The sequence below is a fragment of the Rhamphochromis longiceps genome, linkage group LG17, assembly GCF_057381845.1.
Source record: "Rhamphochromis longiceps isolate RC_006_pf linkage group LG17, R_longiceps_female_GT1.1, whole genome shotgun sequence".
Classification (NCBI taxonomy): Eukaryota; Metazoa; Chordata; class Actinopteri; order Cichliformes; family Cichlidae; genus Rhamphochromis; species Rhamphochromis longiceps.
The window spans coordinates 9,608,666-9,631,324 of NC_140573.1; the positions used below are offsets into that span (position 1 = coordinate 9,608,666).

A 22,659-nucleotide genomic window follows, 5' to 3' on the forward strand; every position below is an offset into this window, starting at 1 on the left:
GTTTTACGTTTAATCTCTGGTGACTTCTAACTACACAAAATGTAGTTTCTCTTTTATGTGAACAAATTTTACCTCATATTTTACTTTCACCTCAAGAACATTTTTACATGATTAAGATTGAGGGGTTTTTTTTTTTTTTAAAAACATTTAAAAAGTTGTGGTCTATGTGACATTTAACTTGTGATGTAAAAGTGTAGGCGGTCTCACCAAAGATGCTCTGTTCTTCTTAACATCTAAAGGGTAACTACTGCAAAGATGAGTGTAAAGCCCAGATTTGTACAATAACTTCATGACATATTTTGTATCACAACTTTCTTTCTTTGCAAACATTAATCTTTCAGTAACATTTGAATGCCTGACCTGAAAAAAACTGAAGCAGTCTGAATCCTGAGCTTATTTGATTGATTGATTGATTGATTGATTGATTGATTGATTTTTTGGCTTGCAGAGTTTTTATGTTTTGAAACATTGGCCATGTTTAATATAAACATCCAGCACTGTAACAGTGACAGAAAATAAGGAAAAGCGAATGTGGATTAAAGAAAGAGTTTACTCTCACTGTTCATTTTCATCTCTCTCTTTTTTTATCTTTCAAACAGGTCAATGGAACAGAAGCAGACTATGAGTATGAGGAAATCACGTTGGAGCGGGTAAAAACATACAACACACCATCACCATGTGTGGCCATCACATAAACTCTACATGTACTCAGCTCGACGTACAGTAGTCACAACACGGCAAAAACTAAAATGAAAAATTTATAATAGTTCAGCCTTAAAACCTGATAAAGATTCAAAGTTTTTTGTCTGTTCTTTTTCTTAACAAACTAAATATGTCACAAAATTAACTAGTTTTTTGACTCTAAAAAAATCTAAATCCTTAATAAGGCTGAGAAAACACAATGATTTAAGTCAGAAAACCCATCCCTGTGTTAGCTGCCTTTGTCTCCGATTATTTTCCTCTACTTCAGCTCGTCATTCTGCTTTTCCTTAACTTAGCCTGATCATTGGTCTGATTCTGTTGGACCTCTTTCCCTGTCCTCTCTTTCTTTTCCATCCTTCTTCCCTTTCCATGCCTGGCCCCTTCCTCCTTCATTCTCATTACATGCCCCTTTCTCTCATGCCTAAGGCTGTCTGCACCTCCCTCTCTCTCGCCCTATTCTCCCGTGACCTGGTTCTGTCTGCTTGACTGGATCTGCTTTAAAGACGCCATGGACGTACACGCAAACACAGGCGTAGACATTATACTTAGCCATTATACTAGCCTTGAATCCAGTGACAGAGTGCAAGTGAGAAAGCACCATGCCAGTGATCTACTATATGCCAGCTGGCGATATCTGGAAACATCTGTATCTCTTTTACATGTTGACTTTTTTTCCACTGCAAATTACTTTGGAAAGAGAAAATGATCCATTAACAGAAAAAATTATGCATTAATGTCTTCTTTAGGAGACACACATATCCCTACACTTAATCTCTTATTCTTCTTTGAAGTGGAACTAAGTTAAATTTACAGTAACCCCTGTCCAGCTTACAGTTTGGCAGACTGAGAACCCATCATCTAGTCTGCTGACATAGCCTCTTGGGGCAAATGCAGAAATTGCAGAAGTCAATCTTTTTGTGTGTTCAGCAGATATATAAATCGATTTTCTGTTTTCATTAGCCCGGTTATTGCCTATAAATGCATATAAATTTTAAAAAGCCAATAAGAAAATTAATTGTTGTTGATTTATCCGATCATGTTTTAGACCTTCCGTGCAGCTGCTCTTTTGCTTCCGCACAGTTTTGTTGCATGTTTTTTTAAAAGCATTCAACCAAAGTCCGATCAGAGGGAATCTTTTCATATGAACAAATATTTTGGCTATCTGCACTGTACCTTCTGCCTGGGCGCTCTTCCAGAAAGCAAGTTTAGTGAAAAGAGTTTGTTTCAGATTGTCTGGGTTCTCTCTTCCAGAAAGAGAGCTGACTGACACACCGTTTCATTTCCTTATAACATTTTATCATTTTTGCAGCTCGTCTCTGAGCGTCTTGACTTGAAGAAGTTTGATCTTTACAAATATGAAATCCTAAGCAGACGTTACTTTTTTTAATATTTAACATCAGCGTGAATTAAAATGAAGGCTCTTGCTTTTAATTTACCTGTTACCTGTTACCTTAGTGATTCCTGGCGTCAGAGATCTGAACTTACTAAACCTGTGTTCAAATCGCTTCAGTGACTGCTCTGTAAAATAACATTATACTTTTTCCCTCTTCATGGACTCTGAGCCAGAAAATGCAAACAGTGATTCATTCATGAACAAACACACTCGACTTGATTAGCCCTTTGTGGCTTAGAATGAATGTTTTTCTGTTTGTACATTCTTACCAGCTTAACTTTCGCCTTTTTTCTTTTTTATATTTAACATTAAGTTACACGACTCATTGCTGCACCACTTCATCTGGTTGAACAACTCCTTGTAAAAGAAAAGGAGGCTGCACTGTGTAGAAGAGCACCAGTACATATAACCTGTATGCCAAAGAGAGTTCAGCTTCACCTCTTTCTGTGGTAAATGTATGATGATACAGGGATTAAGCTTGCTTGAGGTAATTAGAATAGTAGAATCTAGTTGGGATAGGTCACATATTGTCATGGTTTGCTGTGTGGCAGGCAGGACCCAAATGCAGGACTCATAAACGCAAGGATCAACTAAAAGAGGCAGCTTTATCTTGGATGTAAGTGATTCTTCAAACAAACAGAAAACAAAACCAAAAATGAGGAACTAGAAATACGAACCAAAATCAAAACACTAACACTGGGAAACAGAGCTAGAAAACTACAAGGAGCACAGCGAAAAAACGCACAGCATAGTGAGGGTACAATGCAACAACTAATAGAGAGAAACACAGGACTAGGACGAGCAGGTGGGGAACAGGTGGTAACACAGCTGGGACAAATCAGACCCAACGAGACAAGGGAAGAAAAAACCACACAGGGACAGGGACTATCAAGATAAAACAGGAAACACACGACAGGCACAGAGGCACGGACTTGCCACTGAACAGAGGGAACACGGAGCACAGGGACAGGAGTAACAAACTGCGACATGAGACACGACTGACTGGGGAACAAGAAAATAAACACAAAGACAGAACTAAACCTACACTAAATATGAAGGGCACAGAAAAACTGGAGATCAAAAAAAAAAAGAAGAACTAGAGCTAGAAATACAGAACCATAAACCAAAAAGACTAGTAATGAGAAACCATGATGAAATCAAAGATTAATAATAACACAGAACACTGGGTCACGACACAGGACCGCGGCACGTACATTGTGGTCCATCCTTAGTCTGCTATAAAACCTTGGCCACAGCAACTGGACCAGTTGGTTTTCTGTCTTCTGTGTCGGATTACATGAAGCTGAACAGAGCAGAGCAGGCATAATGTCTACAAATCTGACATGAACCAAGAAACTGTGGGCTCACTGAATCAACTCAAATTCTGTATGAGGTTTACCAGTTGGATGTAGGGAAGGGCTAAGCCGTCAGCTGATGTCTGTTGACTTTAAGATCACTTGATCTGAAAAGCAGCTGAGCTCGACTTTATGGCCTGCCCAGACTAACATTAATCAGTTAATATCACGGTGCACAGTAATCTTTTAAAACCTGTATAAGTGCTTTTTTAACCTTTAAAACACTCTGTGTATCTGTGTATATGCGTAGGGTAACTCAGGCCTCGGCTTCAGTATCGCTGGAGGGACCGATAACCCCCACATTGGAGATGACCCCTCGATCTTCATCACCAAGATTATACCTGGAGGAGCTGCAGCCCAGAATGGACGACTCAGGTGCAAACACAGACACTGTTGCTTTCATTAGACGTGAGCAAGAATTATTTGATTACATTATGAGCAGGTGCAGCGCTTCTTGGGTGCTACATGCCCGAGCTCAGCTGCTGCCCTCAAAGTTAGAAATTGAACCATCTTAGTCTGAACATTTATCACAAGTGTTTGCAGAAATTGGGCATGCAGAATGGATTTCTAGTCCTCTAATAATCCTCCTTTTTCACATTCAAACTGAAGCAATACTGTTCATGTGTGTAGCGTCACACCTGTGGCAGCAGATTTACCTAATTATTGGTGTGGCATTGATCGAGCAGGTAACATTATTGTTCCGGAGTTATTGAACTTAGACAGCAATGCTTTCAGCAGCTGCCAGCAAACTCAGCTAACATTGTGAGAGGCTGCTGTGTGGAGAGCATCTCCAATCACAGTAAATTGGCTGTCTAGCTTTACAACAGACTTCACCATGAGAGCTTCGGCTTGTTATTATACTACAGAATAAAGGGATGTGAATCCCTCGCAGTTTTTCTCTTTACCCATACCAAGGTAACTACCTTGGTAAAGCCAGTGGCTCTAGACAATCTTTGAAAATGAACAAGAGATGTCTGATTGAACCAAGAACTGTCTATTTTCAGTTTCTGGTATTTGATTGTGTTCACTCACCCACTCCAATCTCCCCATTTCAGGACGTATGTCTAGTTTAGCTTTAATTCTCAAAAAGAAAGCGACCACTCACTGTCAGCAGCTCCGTTCCCACTTTGGTCTTAGACTGAGCAGCATAACATTTGTTTTTCCTCCCAGTTCATCTCCCCCATCCAAGGCAGTTCACTTCTTTACTTCATGTATTGTTGCCATGCAGGGTGAATGACCGTATAGTCCGGGTGAATGAGACGGACGTCAGAGAAGTGACCCACAGCGGCGCCGTGGAGGCTCTAAAGGAGGCAGGTGGTCTGGTCAGACTGTGTATACGACGCAGGAGGAGCCTCACCGAGAGAATCCTGGATATCAAACTAGTCAAAGGCCCCAAAGGTGAGACTGTGCTAGCATAGCAACAGACTGCCAAGTCTACAATTAGTCCAGCACAGATATATTGCAGTTATTGTTGTTGTGGTACTATAGCAGAACACTTCATAAAAAAACAGTGTTATCAGATGTTAAGAAAATATTCAAGCGTGTGACGTAGTGACTTATTCTTCCAGGTTTAGGATTTAGTATAGCTGGTGGAGTTGGAAACCAACATGTCCCTGGCGACAACAGCATCTATGTGACCAAAATCATTGAGGGAGGAGCAGCACACAAAGATGGACGTCTACAAATAGGCGACAAGCTTGTTGCTGTAAGAAAACACTTCCTCTTTTTTTTTTACTCTGTTCTCTTTTGTGCAAATTTGATTTAAAAATCTAATTATACACACTAAAGTGCATATGAAGGTTGCACTTCATATTACTGTTAAAAAAGAAGTTACCCTAAAAGGGGTACCATCCCCATGAACCTGAATGGATGGATGGATGGATGGATATTTATCATGTGTGGCGCATGTCTGTAGAAAATAATACCGTTTATGTCATTTATGTTCAGGTAAATGGTTCCTGTTTGGAGGAGGTAACTCACGAGGAGGCAGTGGCCGCCCTAAAGTCGACTCCTGATGTCGTGTACCTGCGTGTGGCCAAACACACCTCCCTTTTTATCAATGACAACTTCCCTCCGCCCGATGTCACTAACTGTGAGTACACAAAAAGAGCTCTACGTTCTGAACGTTGACTTTTTTATATTTTAATTGCACAACATGTATTTGTGAAACCCAGTTTCATCCGTCTGCGTAGACTCTCGCTATTCTTGAGAAGTTCAAAAACAACTTGCAGTCAGACAGCGTGCCGCTGACTGTTGTACACATCGTTGCCACCAAGATGGTGAGGCGTTTTAGAGCCAGATGGTGCTGAACAAAAAAAAAGAAAAGAAAAGAAAAAGAAAGAAAACAGCAAGGAACAAAGCTGAAATTTGTTTGCTTCCCACACATAGAGAGCTGCTTTTTACTGAAGCCCTGAACAGTGACTCTTACTCAGAGCTTGTCATGAATCATGAAACTCGACCAGCAACCAATCAAGGAAACAAAGAAAAGTCAAGCAAAGGTGAAGTAAACTGTAAACGGGTACATGGAGTTAAATTAGCTTTCGCGTAAAATAAAAAGGTACCTACAAAAACCATTATTAACATCTGCATGTCCTCCCTTTACATGCCATCAGATATACTCAGCTAAGATATAATCAGATATAGTCTTTCTTTAATCACGCAGTCCCATTGAGGTTCATGTCATATTTTATAAGACACCTGAGAACAAGAAATATTCAGAAAACGCAATCAGCAGGTGAAAAACAACACAATACAGACGTAGACTCTTTAAAAAGTAAATTACATCAGCTAATAAAGCTCTCCGAGGGGAGAATGGAGCAATCGTTATCACTCGACTTAGATCAGCACAGAGCTTTATACATGTCAACTGGTCATACAGGAAACAATGAGAACAAAGTTATGAGGATTAGCTTGCAACTTTTATATCATATGTTGAATATTAATATTAAATGAAAATCAGCTGTCAAGCTGATGCAAGCTCGGTACCTAGTTATAAGAGCTATCTGTATGTTAAAGAAACGGTGCATTTAAAAAAAGCAAGCCAGAAGTGTGAGATCACAGTTGCATATATTTTTATATGTAAGTTATTTATTAAATAATAATAAGTAATAAGTAAATATTAAGACTACTATAGAAAGCTGTTTCAGGATAGCGATTATTTGACATCCATGAAGTTTTCTGTTAAATATGTGACGTCACTTTAGTCAGTTTGGGATGATAGATTAACTGGATTGGAAATGCACATTACCTAGTTTGATTTACTAGTTTTATAAAAGCAGTTTCTTATGAAAGCAGTTTTAATGATCTTTCACATCTATGTGGTAACGTTAAGAATATATTCTATAATGATCACATCTCCCAGATAGTGTTTTTTGTTATACAACAGTCCGATTAACAGACTGGGTAAATTTGGTTCTCTGGATTCCTGCCACTTGTCATTTCTCCAACAGAGCATATTAACAGAGAGCATGTCATTTATCACTGCTGTGAATCTACCATATTAACAGATTCTATATATCACGCTGTCTGTCATTTCTCAGGACGTTTCTTGGCTCTGCAGTACTTTTTTCAAAGTACATCATTTAAAAACTGTGTACATAGAAAAAATGTTTTTAAAAGTACATTTCTAAGTGACCTGTATATACTGTTCTTGTTATCTATCTATCTATCTATCTATCTATCTATCTATCTATCTATCTATCTATCTATCTATCTATCTATCTATCTATCTATCTATCTATCTATCTATCTATCTATCTATCTATCTATCTATCTATGTTGGTTGTTCGATTACTTAAATGCAGCTTACTGAAATCACATTTGAATTCATGTCTTATGTGTAACACTAAAATAAGACAAAGAAATGTCTGTATTTGTTCCCACAGCATATTCCCCACACCAGGATAACCACATCAGCCCCTACATGAGTGGCAGCCAATCTGTAAGCCCTGCCCCACTGACCACCCCCAGATACTCACCGCTGCCCAGGTCCATTGCAGGAGACGATGATATCACCCGGTGAGATCTCAGTTTATCTTTGTAGCGCACAGAAAGAAATGAAATTTCTGTCAAATGAGATAATAATTCAAGATAAAGTTTCTAAAGTTTTAACTGCCTATTAAAACAGACCTGTTGTGATAATTTGGAGCTCCACTGAAGCAGCTTTGGATGATTGAAAGTTGAAAATAATCTTTGGTTAGCTCAGTTCATGCGCTGTCTGAAAAAAGCTGTTCAGAAGTTAATCACAAATTAATCAACAGTAGATTATCAGTACTGTTAAGCATGGCAATATTTGGCTGTCGATTTCTGCTGTACATGTTGGTTTACTTGAAGTTATGTTAGATTAAACAACTTTCCAACATTTGCATATTAACATCATATGATGGTTATAAACAGTCTTTGTCAGTCACATTTATTCACAGATGTCAACCAAGAAAAAAAAAACGAAAATAATTTGACAAAATTTGAAGAAATAGTTTGTTAATGGTTTAGTTTTGCATTTTATAAAATGACAAAATCCACAATCAAAATCTTGTATTTTCAAGCTTCTTTCCTTTGTGCTCTGAGATCTTTAGTGAGAGCAGCGAAGGATGACCTCAGTTCTTCCCTGCTCTGCCTCTGCATCCGTGTGTGTGTGTGTGTGTGTGTGTGTGTGTGTGTGTGTGTGTGTGTGTGTGTGTGTGTGTGTGTGTGTGTGTGTGTGTGGCAGTGAAAGGCAGATGGCCCTGCAAATTTTGTCTGTCAAGTAAACTCCGGTTACATACGCGTACAGACACACCACACACACAGATACACCCTGAGTGCTGCTCTACTGTCTTAATCCATTTTAATGGAGGGATTACTGCTTATCACAACCCTCGTCACTCGACTGGCATCACCGTGGTTACCAGAATATGACCTATTTCGTCATAGACCTTTTGGGCCAATCAGTGCGCTTTGATTATAATAAATCTGATAAGCCTCAGACAGACTGCAGAATGGTCATTTTGACGTGTGTCCTTCTCTTTTCTCCAGCTATTTTTCCTCTCTCGCTCTCTGATTAGTCACACAAATAGCAGATCATGGGTTTTAAAAAAATGTCCACTGAGTGAGCAAAACTTCTGCACAACAGATGAATTCAGGTTAAGGATCAGATGGAGGGACACGCTGGTTCATTTCTATCTCAGCAGTAATTTTCATACATGCTCGGAGTATCTGCCCGTGCTGACTTTTTTTCCAAATGTTGTATCTGAAAGGAGGCCAGGATTTGCTGTTGCAATACAAAATTAGTCAACAGCCCACATTTGTGAATGTGTCTGATTCTGAATACACACAAAAGAACTGTTCTGTTTTTAGAAGAGACATGAACCAAGCTGAAGCGCTCTTGTTATCTTGTTTTTACACATGCTGACGGTGTGCGTAAAAACTTTTACCAGTGGTCGACTTTATTTGCTTTTCATCCATTCATCCAGCTGCTTCATCACTCGCTTGTGTTGACTTGGATTCTTTTCTTTCGTCCTTTTTACGAGACGTAGAGGCTAGACCGGCTCTCATTGTTCACGCTGTGCCACAAAGTGCGATGCTGACATCTGCTGGTGAAAACAGAAAGTAATCTTCGGGTTAAGCACTGTTTCCTCCTGCAGAGACTAAGCATTTATCACCACAAATTTTTCCACATTCAGAGAACATCATATAATGAAGTACAACATTATTTCAAAATGTGTGTAGTCACCGACTCATCAAATGTATTCATACATTACAAAACTGATGAACTGGTGTCCTAAACAAGGAGAATACCAATATAAGTTGCCGTGATGTGATGTCTTTGTTCGATTTGTGTTTCTGTCAGGGAACCCAGACGGGTGGTGCTGCAGAGGGGATCTACAGGTCTCGGATTTAACATTGTTGGAGGGGAAGATGGAGAAGGGATCTTCATTTCCTTCATTCTTGCTGGAGGTCCAGCTGATCTCTGTGGGGAACTTCGAAAGGGAGACCGCATCCTGTCGGTATGAACTAAGACACCACACATACAGATCCCTGAGAAGTACGACACAGCGTTGGTGAATAACTCCTAATTCTGTTTATATTAATGTTTCACAACAGATTTGCTTTGTAAGGATGTTGTACCTTAAAACGTAGAGCCATTGGAATCAGTTCCAGATGCTTATTTGCAGTGATTTGTTAATCTGAAGATGGAGTTAAGCTTCACATAACTTTTCTTTGTTTTTCGTGCATTACCAGTCAACCGGCGCCCTCCGATGACTGAGTGCATTCTCGCGATGTGGTGTGTGTCCCGTTAAAATGAAATATAGGTTTAATTTTCTTCACACAACATTCACGCTAGATTTAATCCTCAGACTGTCGGGACACTGACAGTCCTTGTAGAATTACTGTGATTTTGAATTATCGTATGCGAGTTCTATCAAAACAAAACCTGCACTTGTGAGTGTTTCCAATTTGCTCGTGTCAGTGCAAATTTAGCTGCTAATTGTGTGTGTCTGTATTCGTAGGTGAATGGAGTGGACCTGTCCAGTGCAACACACGAGCAGGCAGCCGCAGCTCTGAAAAATGCAGGACAGACCGTCACCATAGTAGCCCAGTTCAGACCAGACGGTGAGTGCTGGAGATAAAATATTTGAAAAATACAAATGTTCTGGCTTGAAGCAGAAGGTGGTACGTCATTTTTTCCAATCTTGATTGTGTGAGACGAGGTAGTTCTTCATCTTGGTTTTGGTAAAGGCTGAATGTTTGCGGTGATCACAGAATCAGCATGTTGCTGCCCTCTATAGCTACAATTCTACCACTCTGTGGGAAAACCCAAAAATCTGAATTCAGTATGTGTGGGCAGAATGTATAAAGAAGACAGAGAAACCAACCTTCACTGCCTTTGTAGATGGAAAGTGACGTCTTCTCAGCATGTAACAGCGTGCTTTGTATTCTTCCTAATAAACAATAAAAAAAGTAGTACAGTCTTTTGAATATTTGCATAATATCAATAAGCGATTTCCATATTATGCAAATATTCAAAAGACTGTACTGGAAATTCACTAACTGTGGAGCATCTACACTTGTGAAGGCCCTCGCTGATATATTCCCTTCTTTATCCTTTAATCCTAATAGCACATGTATCATTTAATGTCTGTGTAAGTAGCTGTGCTGTGTGTTCTCATAGAGTCGGTTCTGGTTAGGCATCAAAATGATTTCTCTTCTTTATATTAGTTTGAGATATTGGGCATTTCACATAAGTCAGTAATAATGACCACAATTTTGAAATTAGGGACTGAGCCCGTACACTCATCAGGAAAGTCACAGAGCAGAGGTGCCGAGAATCATTTTCCCATAGACTTCTATGAAATTATTTTTTACCTTCGAAGTCTACAGCCATTCTTTATATTTTATAATGCTTTGCTCAGGACACTACATTGTGACACCCTCACCAAGTATCTGCAATCTGAAGAAAAATAATTGGTGGATATATATTATAACACTAAAACATATAATAAGATGCCCAGCCCTGCCCTTTACTCTAAACAAATCCTACATTTAAATCTAACCTTACTTCTTATTCAAATCTGAACGCTTACGACAGTTTTGATGGTTCATCCTAAAGGGAGAAGCACTCAGAATATCCATTATGCCTGTGTCTAACACACATTTGTCCTCATAAAGTTACAATTAATACAGACTCTGGCTGAGTTTTCCAAAAAAGCATCATCCTGAATATTTTTTTTACTGGAAGTGACTTAGAGGGCCGTAACCTTGGAAACCAGGTTATAAATGCTGATAGGCTAATGGGATGCTGCCGTACCGGGAGACCTGAGGATAGCAGACACTATTTCACAGAGCCGAAACAATATCAGGAGAATCAGTAATCTGTCTGCTGGGGAGGGTGTGCGCGTTTGATTTTGGCATCAGTCAGAGAGCTTGTTCATAAATGTGTTATTAAGGGCATGAGCAGTGTATTACACACCGGATTAGAAGACCTTTACAGAGTCTGCTGTGAGTATGTATGTTTTCCACATGAACAAGTTGTAGCCTATTGATAAATGATTTAATATATTTGATAGAGTCAAACAGAAATCCTTCCTACCTGGCCCTGTGTGAAAAGATAATTCTCCCCTAAAACTGTGTTTGTGCCACCCTTGGTAGAAAGTACTGCAATCAAGCATTTGTGATCACTGGCAGCGAGTCTTTTGTATCAATGTGCACTTGTGAGGAATTTTGCCTCACACTCATTGCAGATTTGTTTTAACTCAGTGACATTGGAGGGTTTTTTCAAGCATGTTTAAGGTCATACTAAAGCATCTCAATCTGGTTTTAGTCCAGACTTTTTTTGATGATGATTAAGCCTTTATATGTCGCTGCAATGATACACGTACATGTTACCTGCAGTGAAATTGGCCCCCTTCCAACCATACATACATTGCACAAACATCACATTGGGAAGACAGGTTAGAAGAGGTAGCATGGTAAGAAAAACAATGGGGGGGGGGGACTCCACCCAGACTCCACCCAGAGCTTCTAAGAGAAGAGCGGTTTGAGAACAGAAGAAAATCATCAACATGTTTTTCAGCTTTCCAAAAAAAAAGAGTGGTTAATCACAATTAATTCATGATTTAACAAGAAGGGCCAATTACTTTTTCTCAGAGGAGCAGGCAGGTTTTGATAGCATTTTCCCCCTTAATAAATTTTTTTTTAATTACGTTGGTTATCTTTGTATAGTATTAAGTTAGCATTATGTTTGATGATCTAAAACATGTAAGTGTGACAAATTTGCAAAAAACTAAAAAATAGGGAAGAGGGCAAATATCTATTCACAACACTGTATATGCAACAACTCTATAGAAGCCTGCAAAGGAAAAAGTGATTGCAAAATATATAAGTTGATTCAGTAGTATTAAGATTTGATATCATCAGGTCAGTACCAGGCATTGTGCTAGAGTTCAGGGAGCACATGAGAGGGAGGTCACACTTCTGAGTGGGCAAATGTAGTCATTATTCAACATATAAACTGTTGGGAGTACAGTGTATGTCTTTTTTTTATGTGATATGAAAAGGGACTGAATCCATTAACAAGACAACAGACAAATGTCAGCAAGCACAATAGAGATTTGGGCAAAATTTGAAAATATGAGTTAGAGCCAGAATATCACCTTGAAATGTTGCATAGTAATTAGGATTTAAATGACTTTATAGCCCAGATATTCCATCAAACAGTTTGCTGGCCAAGCTGATATTAGTCTAAACATAGTCTAACAGGGCAACCACACATTAAGACTGGGAAGGCACTGTCGGAAGGTAATGAAGTTCTGCAGCAGCTGCAGTATGCAAATATCTTGGAAGCTTATGAAGGCCGTGCAAGGATATAATCCATACATCATTCTGAAAACTGTGATGTATGGATTATGAATTCTCAAAGGTCGTACAAGCATGATAAATGGATTATGAATTCTAATTTCAAGAGGTTAATTGAAGGTCCTAAATGAAGTTTCGTTTAAGGTGCACAGACTTGTTACCGGACAAAGAAAGGCTCAGACGGCACAAGCTTGTTTGTAACCAAAGTTGAAAAATGCAGATCCGTCTCATAGCTCACACACTGTAGATTAGTTAAAGCTGTGGCATGGCGGGCAAAAAAGAAGAAGATTGCTTTGTTGATTCCTTAACAAGCAAATATGTACAACCTGTTCTTGGAGGTAGTCTTATTAGTCAGTGACAGATTTTCCTGTCAAATCAAAATGCCTCTTAGATTTTCAATATAAGCTCTTTGCAGTAACTCATATAAATCACATAATCTGACCAGAAAACCATGCCGTTTGCCACTGATGACTGGGAAGATGGCCAGCTGTTGTAAAATCCAAATCAGGTCCTACAAACTTTAGTTCTGGTTTGAAGTTTAACCACTTTATTAACACAACTTCTAGCAAGCAGTCAGTCTGTGAAGTTATTATGTGGATATCACATAGTATTTATTGAAGATATCTAAAAATAAACTCAAAGGTAGTATGTTTTCAATGCTCTGGCATTAATATACTAGTGGAAGTGAATGTGTAGTGGTGCTGATAATGCTGTGTTTGTTTCTGACACTTCATTTATTTCTCACTGGAACTAACTAGTGGGAACATCGGAGCATATCCTCTTGGTTGTTCACGTCTTGTATGGGGTATTAAGTGGGATCAGCACCATGGATAGTGCCCAAAGAACTCATAAGGTTTTAAAGGAGTAGTCTGCCTGCTTCCATTTACCTCCTATTGATCTGTAGTATATGATTAGTGTGTTCCCACTACTTCTACAACAACTAACTTTACCCAAGTGTTAGCTTTCAAACATTCAACATTTGGTTTTGTGGTTTAAAAATCTACAAACATTGCAGTGAGTCTTTCTTTGATTTCCTAGAAGGACATTTCATTTTACTTTAACTAACTGTAAATTGTGATTAAAAGAGTAACTAAGATCCATAAAAAGGAGGTAGCCAGAACACGAAGGTACTGAAGGTACTGAAGGTACTGAGGGATCTAAATCTAAGAGAGGAAGAGGCTAAAATAACGGTGAGAAAACTGGAGCAACTGTAACTATAAACCGATCAGGCTAATTTCCAGTCATCTTTGACATGTTTGCTAATACCCTGCTGATACACAACTAACCAGTGATCAGTATGGTTCAAAAGTATGTTGGCTTATATTCGACCAGCTCTGCCTTGGCATTTGGTCTCTCATTAGATAACATTATCATCAGTTAACCAGGCTTACATGCTGCTCTGTATCTTAATCTAAAACAATCAGTAGAAGAACACCATTGTGTCTCTGTGTCGTGACTCTCCTATACACCTCATTAGTGACTCTCGACTGAAATTTTATATCAAACCTTCTGTCCATGCTGGGCTTTGGTCAGCAGTGTGTGTGTGTGTGTCCATCTGAGGTCCGTGTTAGTCCCATTCCTGTGGCGATGGCCAGCAGTGCTTCGTCTGTTTCACAAACACTCTTCCTGCCAATGGGAGAAGAACTCATAACGACCTCCACCAGGAGAGGAAGAGAGTGTCTGTGTGCAGGTCTCCTTCTGTTATTTATATTAAATATGTTGGGCACTGTAGCCAAACGCAGCACAGCGATACCCCAAACTGAACTGTTCTGTGTGTGTGTGTGTGTGTGTGTGTGTGTGTGTCTGTGTGTGTGTGTGTGTGTGTGTGTGTGTGTGTGTGTGTGTGTGTGTGTGTGCGTGTGTGTGTGTGTGAGAGAGAGAGAGAGAGATTTGGTTCAAGCTGATGCACCAGATATGGATCTGTGTTTATTTGAAGTACAGCAGATGGAGCGTGTTTGTCTGAAGTCTTCCTGCTGCATTAATATTGTTGGCATCTGTCATGTTGTTTTAGGGTGTTTGAAGTCATTTCATATGTACACTCACTGCCAGGTGAGACTGTAGAACCAGCCGATGTCTGCAGTAACTTCATAACGATGATGACTGCAATAATGATTTTGTAAGATCTCATTTCAGAGTAAACTTGACGTGCTTTGTGTGGCATTTGCAGGAGATAATAGGAGCATAAGATTTACAGTTGTGTGTGTTATTATGCACTCAGTGTTTGTAATTAATGGCACCGGTAACAAGGTATGAGTGGAGAAAATTGATTCTGTTCTCAAAATGTTGTAAGTCATTGTAAAAATCTTCTATCATCTTTTGAGAAAAAGAGAAACAAGATTATGTTGCACACACTCACTGCGTACTCACAGTTACACAGTGGGATGAATTGTACACTCTCCTATCTATGAGATTGTTTGTTCCTATTATTTTTAATTTATATATAAGATCACTTTGTAATGATCTGAAAGCCTACATTACCCATATGGCAACTTGACTGTGGACAGGTGATATAAGTAGCAGCTATCAGGCTACAGAGGAATTATTTTCACTTCTGCAATCTCCATGCAACCATTTATCACCCCTTTACTAAAGTGAAGTCATCCTAATGACTTTGTATCCAATGTTCCTGTCGATGAGTACACAAAGCCTATAATTTATCAGTTGTAAACATTTTTACATTTGTTTTATATTTTTGAATATAGAAATTTCATCAAACTTAACAATGTTTTACAACAAAGTTTAACAACAATGTTTAACAACTATGTATAAATCTATTATTTCCTTTACAATTTTGCATTTGTTGTCATGGATCGCTGTGTGGCAGGCAGGATGAGGACCCAATCGCAAAAACTCACGGACTCAAGGGATAAACTCAAAATGCAGCTTTATTGCTGACAAAAGATAATAGGAAAACTAAACTGGGAAAAACTAACATAAAGTTCACCAGGAAACACAGGGGGAATCACACACAGCATGAGGGAGAACGCGACGCCGAACAGAGGGAGACGCAGACAGAAATACACAGAGGGTTAACGAGGAAAGTGGGAACACACGGGGAACACAGCTGACACAGATAACCATAACGAGACAGGGCGGGGTGAACATAACACTGACGGGAGACAGGCAGAGTCAAACAGGAAGTACAGAGGTTCAAACAGGAGGAGAGAGAGCACGGGGAAAACACAGACATAACGGGCTGAGGAAGACATGGAATAAAACACGAGGGCTCACAGTTACACAGGGGCACACAGGAGGTAACCAAATAAGGAACATCTTAACAGAAGAACCTAGGAACCAAGGCATGACTAGGGGATGAAATACAAAACATACAAAAACTGAGAATACCGGGCCCACATGGCCCGGGACCATGACATTTGTAGGACAGTCCCAATCAAAAATGGCAAAAAATCGTATTTTGAATGATTGGATCTTAACAAGGTTCCAAGTAGAGCTTCAACATGCAACAAGAATAAATGGGAGTAGGACAAAACACTTTTTGAGCATGTAATTTATTTAAAACAATACTTAAACTGAAACAGGCTGTTTTACAGCTGATCGGAATTTAAGACCACGTGCCTTTAAAAGGCCAAATGTGTGCAAAAATGTAGATTCATTGTCATTTTCTGTCAGGTAGTCACACTGTTATGATGTTCTCGCCATCGCTGCTGAGGTGGGACGCAGTAAGACAGTCATTTGGAATTTCTTAAGTGATCCTGAGGGTTATGGAAGAAAAACGTCAAGTGTAAGAGACAAAAAACTTCACCAACACTGAGCCAGAGGATCCAATTGGGTGTCTGTTAAGACACTGGACGATCCTCGACCCAAATTAAGGCGTTACTGGTCCTGACTGCAGCCCCATAACCATCAGACGGCATCTGAGACTGAAGGGCTTCAAAAACCAAAAATGTCTTCAAAGGCCTCGTCTACTTGAACACCACAGAACCGACCGTTTGGACTTTGCAAGAGAGCACCAAACATGGGGCATTAAATGGTGGAAGAAAGTTTTATTCTCTGATGAGAGAAAATGTAGCCTTGATGGTCCTGATGTTTACTGGCATGACACGAAGATCCCGCTGGAGATGTTTTCTACATGCCACAGTGGAGGGTGCGCCATAATGGTCAGGGGTACTTTTTCCTTCAGTGGAACAATGGAGCTTCAGGAGGTGCAGGGGCATCAAATGGCTGCTGGCTATGTCCAGATGTTGCAGAGAGCATCCCTCATGACTGAGGGCCCTGGTCTGTGTGGTAACAGCTGGGTTTTTCAACAGGACAATGCTAATGTATGCAATGCCTGCAGGACAGGGGACTTCTTCCAGGAAAATAACATCACTCTTTTGGACCATTGTGCGTGTTCCCCTGATCTAAATCCAACTGAGAACCTTTGCGAATGGATGGCAAGAGAAGTTTACAAAAATGGACAACAGTTCCAGGCAGTAGATGTCCTTCATGTGGCCGTCTTAAGCTTTTAGAGAGATGTTCCCACTCACCTCATGGAAACACTTGCATCAAGCATGCTGCAACGAGTTTTTGAAGTGATGAACAGTAACGGTGGAGCTAATCATTACTGAGTTCCTGTTTGGAACTTTGATTTCCGTTTTTTAGGGGTTAACTGTTTTTTTGGAGGTGTGGTCTTAAACTTTCGATCAGCTGTAAAAGAGCCTATTTCAGTTCAAGCGTTGTTTTCAATAAATTGCATGCTCAAAATAAGGTTTTTTTCTCACTCCCGTTTCTTCTTGCTGCATGTTGAAGCTTGACATGGAACCTTATTAAGATCCAACCGTGCAAAATATAACTTTTTGCCATTTTCAAGTGGTCTTAAACTTTTGATCGGGACTGCATTCACATAATGGTCATTTGTAGTTGTCCTGAAGTTCAGTATTGTTTTTTCATGTTCCTCTCCAGCCACAAAAGGCTTTCTGTTACCTATATTCAGCTCTCGGTGTATAGAAAACACAGTGTAACCACTGTTAGACATTTTCCTTTGTTTTTTCAAGACCTAATTCCACTGTGACTCCTTGAATGTAATCTTTAAACTCAACAACATTTTTGAGTCAGTTGCTTAGTGCTAAAAGATTCGAACCATGATTGTTTGGAGTCAGATTGCCTGTCACCAAGCACCTTGTGCAGCCACTTTGAGATCCAAACTTGTGGCACATTCAACTTCTGAGCAACAACTAGTTGCAATCAGTCGCCAAATGTGAAAAGATGAGGTGTAATCACTTGGAAACAACTGATCATTAACCATTACCGAGGCATTAAAATGTGCAAAGGTTTCACAATGAATTTTCAGTTACATACCATTTCTTTTCCAAAGTTGGCTGTTATTAGCGAACAGTAATATGTAATAAGCTGAAAAGACCATTGGCTCATGCTCAAAACAACAAAGCTTTAATACATAGCGAAACAATAAACTGGGAATTTGAGCTGAAGTTTCACGGCTTCATTTCTGTTTTTAAGTATCCAGTACAACTGTTGATTGGAAAAAAACACGATGTTTGGTTAAAACAATGTTGAGTCGCTGTGCTGACCTTCAAGCTCGATCTTCTCTGTGCCATTAAGTTTCCTGATGTGGGAATACAAATGCCTGCAGGTTGACAGCAGTGTTAGTCACTGGGATTACACACGACTGTCAGAGACACACAGTCACACACATAAACACTCACACGTGACCCACACAGCTAGTGTCTGTCAGCAGTAATACTGAGGTGATGTACAGAGGATTATCCTCACTTCTGTTAGTGTGCTTATTGCACTTTGCGTGCGTTTGTGTGTGTCGTGCACAACTTGTTACATAGAAGATTAACAGTAGCTCCATCACGGGGGCTTTCAAATACAGTGCTGCTGGATTTTCTTCTGCTGAACACCCAAAGTAAAGGACGTTACTTTTTTTTTTCTAACTCTGTATATTAGCCCCCTCTTTCCTCTTTTGCTTCCTTTCTTTCCTCTTCCTTTTTTCGCTTTCCTTCCTCTCCACCTGTCACCTCCTCCTGTCTTCCCCAGTGTTACTGAAGTCTGTGGTAATGGTCTGACTCTCAACCCACGATGTGTGATTTGGGGGATTTGAGTTGTCACTTGTAACAGGAAGGCGACTGATTTAGGATTTGGAGTGTGTCTCTTCGTCACTTTGAGACACATTTTTTCACTTCCAGCTTTTGACATTTAAACTTAAATCAGTACATCAAGACATTTTTGTCTTAAATTGCTTTAGTTACGTTATTCTTCTATGCCTCTCCTGCAATCTGATCACTTAATCAATACCAATGTAGATTGCTGAGCTATTGTTTTAATTATAGATGAGCCTCTTGCAGCACTGCTATTTTTGGAGCCAGGGCTTATTGTAGACGTATAAAGCAGGCTTATAACGTGAAGAATTTGGATTGGGGTTTTATTTTGTATGTGTGTGGGGTTTTTTTTTTTTAATTCAGCTAATGAACCAAGAAGAGGTCTGTGTCCACTACTGGAGTTGTGGGAGGTTGCAGCCTTTCCCAGCTGACACTGGGGTTATCGGAGGAGTAGATCCTGGGCAGGTTGTTGGTGCATAACAGGGTAACGAAGAGAGGCAGACAACTACTAACGTTCACATCCAAACCCACAGCCAATTTAGACTCACCAAGTTACTGTGGGCACCCGAAGAAACCCATGCAAGCACAGCAAGAACCTGCAAATTATTTACGTCCTTGGACAAATTCAGTTTCTGAAGAATTTTAAAAATGAGTGAAAAAGAGTCAAATTGAAGCAGTTCAGTGCAGTTTTCTCGTTATGTGTTTAGTATGTGTTTCCTTCTTTTTTGGGGGCATAATTTAATGGTACATTATTTAAATAAATGTTTGCGAGCTAGCAGTCCTCTTCATTGTTTTTGTTACTATAAGCTTCTCTTCTTTCAGTATGTGGAGCAGTGCTGAACTGGCAACAAGGAGGTGTATTGTCTGCATGATGCAAGTATGCAATGGTCTGCTGATTAAATTATTTCTCCATAGTGCTGCAAGTGGAAACAAGAAACCCTCGGGAAACATTTAAATGTACAAGAAAAATCCAAACGCTACAGCAATGATGACATAAACAGTGGAAAAAAACTGCATATATGATCCATGCTTCTTCCCGTGGGACATAAAAACTGAAGGGAAAAGTATGTATATTCATTTAATGAATGAAGATCAACCCTTTGAGAGATATTGTCCTTTTTCTTAGGGGTTCACTCGTGGCAGTTATTCACAATTAGGGCGGTCTCTTTCCTCTGTTAAAGGAAAGGGTGATCTGAAAGGAGAATGTATTGGTGCAATGCACACAATCCTAATGATGTGAAATGCCTATCTCTAGCGGTTTTGTGTTGGATAGCACTGAAGCTGCACAATGCAGGGAAAGGCCTCTGCCAGCTGCTCAATGGAGTAACAATGCTCCTCTAGAGAGAGCAGAGGAGAGGAGAGGAGAGGAGGGAACACAAGCCATTAGTCTCTGCCATCATCATCTTTCCCCCCACTGCCTCTGCCTCCTAGTTTCCTCACCTTCTACTTACCTTTTATCCAGCTCCACATTATCCCTGTATATTATATACCTGTGTCTGTCTTGTTCTTAATCTGTTAATGCTACACTGCGGTGATCTGTGTTGGCAGTTAAATGCCGATGATATGAAACCCACATGATTTCTGTTTGTCTACAGAAAATTGTAGCACAACCTGTTCACTTTTACATGGGAATATTGTTATAATCTTTAAGATTTCTTAGAAGCCAAACACATGCAAGAAAGAACCGTCCCAACTGTGGAAGTGGGGAAAGTGAGACAGATGGAGGCGCAGACAAATCATGCAGCGCAGAAAGAGTTTAATTGCGTATACTTATTAAGACAAATGCTAGTGTCTCATTTTTTATGTGACTGCTATACAAAATGAAAAGAAAATACATTTAAGAGCTATGAATTGACCTCTTAGTTAAGCTTCCCAAAAATCAATATTCAGAATGCTTGGTCAAGCTTTACCATGTGTGTGTGTGTGGCTTGTAGACTGATTCCCTGGGCCAAAGTAGGGCAGGAGAGCCTGGCATTGACTCAGCTTTCTGCATGAGTGACCTGAGGAAACAGTGTGTGTGTGTGTGGGTGGGTGTGCTAGCTGCTGTCAAAGAGGGGGAGGAGCAAAATGAACGCACCAGCGAACGGGAGATGGAGCAAGAGTGGAGTGTAGTAGAGACAGAGAGAGAGAGAAAGAGTTAGCATCTGTTGTTTCTCTGGCAGCTGAGCCGCACTGGACCGATTTTACGCACACATATTTTTTCCCCACTCCACCACACGTTGCTACATACCTACGTAGACACACATTCGCATCTTTCCTCTCCTGCTCTCTCCTGTGCTGCATCCGACGTGGAACGGGCTCCCTCTCTTTCTCTCTATCCTTTTCCTCTCATTCACGTCTCAGGACTCTAAGCTTCAAACCTCGCTCTCCCTGGCTTAGACACTGATCTGAGAGCCCCTGTGACGGTATCACATCGCGGACGGTGTCTGCCAGCAGCCTGTGAGTACAGCAAGAGTGGGAGAAGCGATTTACTTCTTTACATCTCGCCTCTGGTAACAACCTAACAGCTGTTTCTGGGTAACATTGTTGGGAGGCGTTAATGGATAAATGTCTGAGACTCTAACACTGTGTTATCCATCTTGTGGCCACTGATACAGCAGTGACATGTTAGCTTCTGTGTAGATGGCTAGCAAGTTTTGATGCCGATAACTTCTCCCACTTTCAGCACTTCTGTTTTTTTTCTGTGCTGTGCTGCTTTTGCTCTTTCACTAAACTGGACTTTAAAGAATGATCAGGATTTCAGCTCCCACTTTAACTGCATCAGCATTAGCTTGGGTCTGAAAACAAAAGAAGATCAGAGCTGCATCCTTGGCAGCACAGGCTTTGTCTTTGCATTCAAGATCAGGAGTTAATAGAACCGATATCTTAGCTGCAGCACAGTCTTTGTTGCATAGATCAGAAAGAAGAGGAAAAGCGTATCTCTGTAGCTTTACAGTAGCTCTGTGTTTGTTTATATTGATTCATAAACTGCTTTCATTCTTTGTTTTACGAACAGATTTTTATTCTGCTGCATTACATCTTTTCTGCTTCTTCTCCCCCTTTGCCTTTTCTCTCCTTTCTGTTCTTCTTTTCCTGCCTCCTTCCCTGACTTTTCTCTCTCTCTTGCTCTTGATCCTGTGTTGTATAGATTCACTTTGTGTTTACAGTCAGTTGCCGAGGATGTGAAAGTTTTTCGTCTGGTCCGTCAAGCTGAAACTGAGAAAAATACATATGTTAATCCACCAATTCGTGAGGGATTACTGCTGATTTCGGTCTAAATCTGAAAAAGCCAGACTGGGGTTGCCAATGAAAAATATGTAAGATTAAAGGAATAAATTAACACATGTATTTCAGCAAAAGGCTCTTGAGTTTCATCTTTTTATGGAAAGATGGAGGCAGATTGCTATTTTCTTTTTTAGATTATTCAAACCTGTCATTTAATGGAGACATCAAATGCTGCAATTCAGTCATCCTCGGAGGGAAATATCCTAATCAGAAACAATATATTACGGCTCTATTTTCTTTTTTCTTGCTTTTTTATCTGTGGAAAAATCAAAAGCTAATTGCAGATCATGTTGCTCGTTTCACGTGGCTTCCAGCTCTTTCAGCGCTGTTTAGTTGTTCGTGTCAGTGTGTCAGTCTAATGAGAGCTTTGTGGGGATATCAGCTCATATCTGGGAAAGAAGAAGCAGGAGACACTGCAGGTTTCGGATCAGCGTGTGTGTGTGTGTGTGTGTGTGTGTGTGTGTGTGTGTGTGTGTGTGTGTGTGTGTGTGTGTGTGTGTTCATGACCGTGTGTACCTAGAGAATGATTGAATTACTCAGGGTTAATTAG

General features: G+C 40.0%; 1 protein-coding gene across 9 annotated transcripts in view; it reads left to right on the forward strand.

Moving 5' to 3' along the window:
* The window catches only part of LOC146649282 (discs large homolog 1-like protein), a 111,623-nt gene that overhangs the window by 69,026 nt on the left and 19,938 nt on the right, over positions 1-22,659 (forward strand). For all 9 annotated transcript variants that reach the window (XR_014908099.1, XM_085386075.1, XM_085386077.1 and 6 more), the window contains 8 exons: positions 600-650; positions 3,701-3,825; positions 4,679-4,848; positions 5,019-5,155; positions 5,398-5,542; positions 7,335-7,467; positions 9,278-9,434; positions 9,939-10,041. Coding sequence is in view for 8 of the 9 variants with exons in the window: in XM_085386075.1 (XP_085242201.1) it covers positions 600-650; positions 3,701-3,825; positions 4,679-4,848; positions 5,019-5,155; positions 5,398-5,542; positions 7,335-7,467; positions 9,278-9,434; positions 9,939-10,041 (1,021 nt within the window). In the remaining variant the exon portion in view is untranslated. The remainder of the gene's footprint in view (positions 1-599; positions 651-3,700; positions 3,826-4,678; positions 4,849-5,018; positions 5,156-5,397; positions 5,543-7,334; positions 7,468-9,277; positions 9,435-9,938; positions 10,042-22,659) is intronic.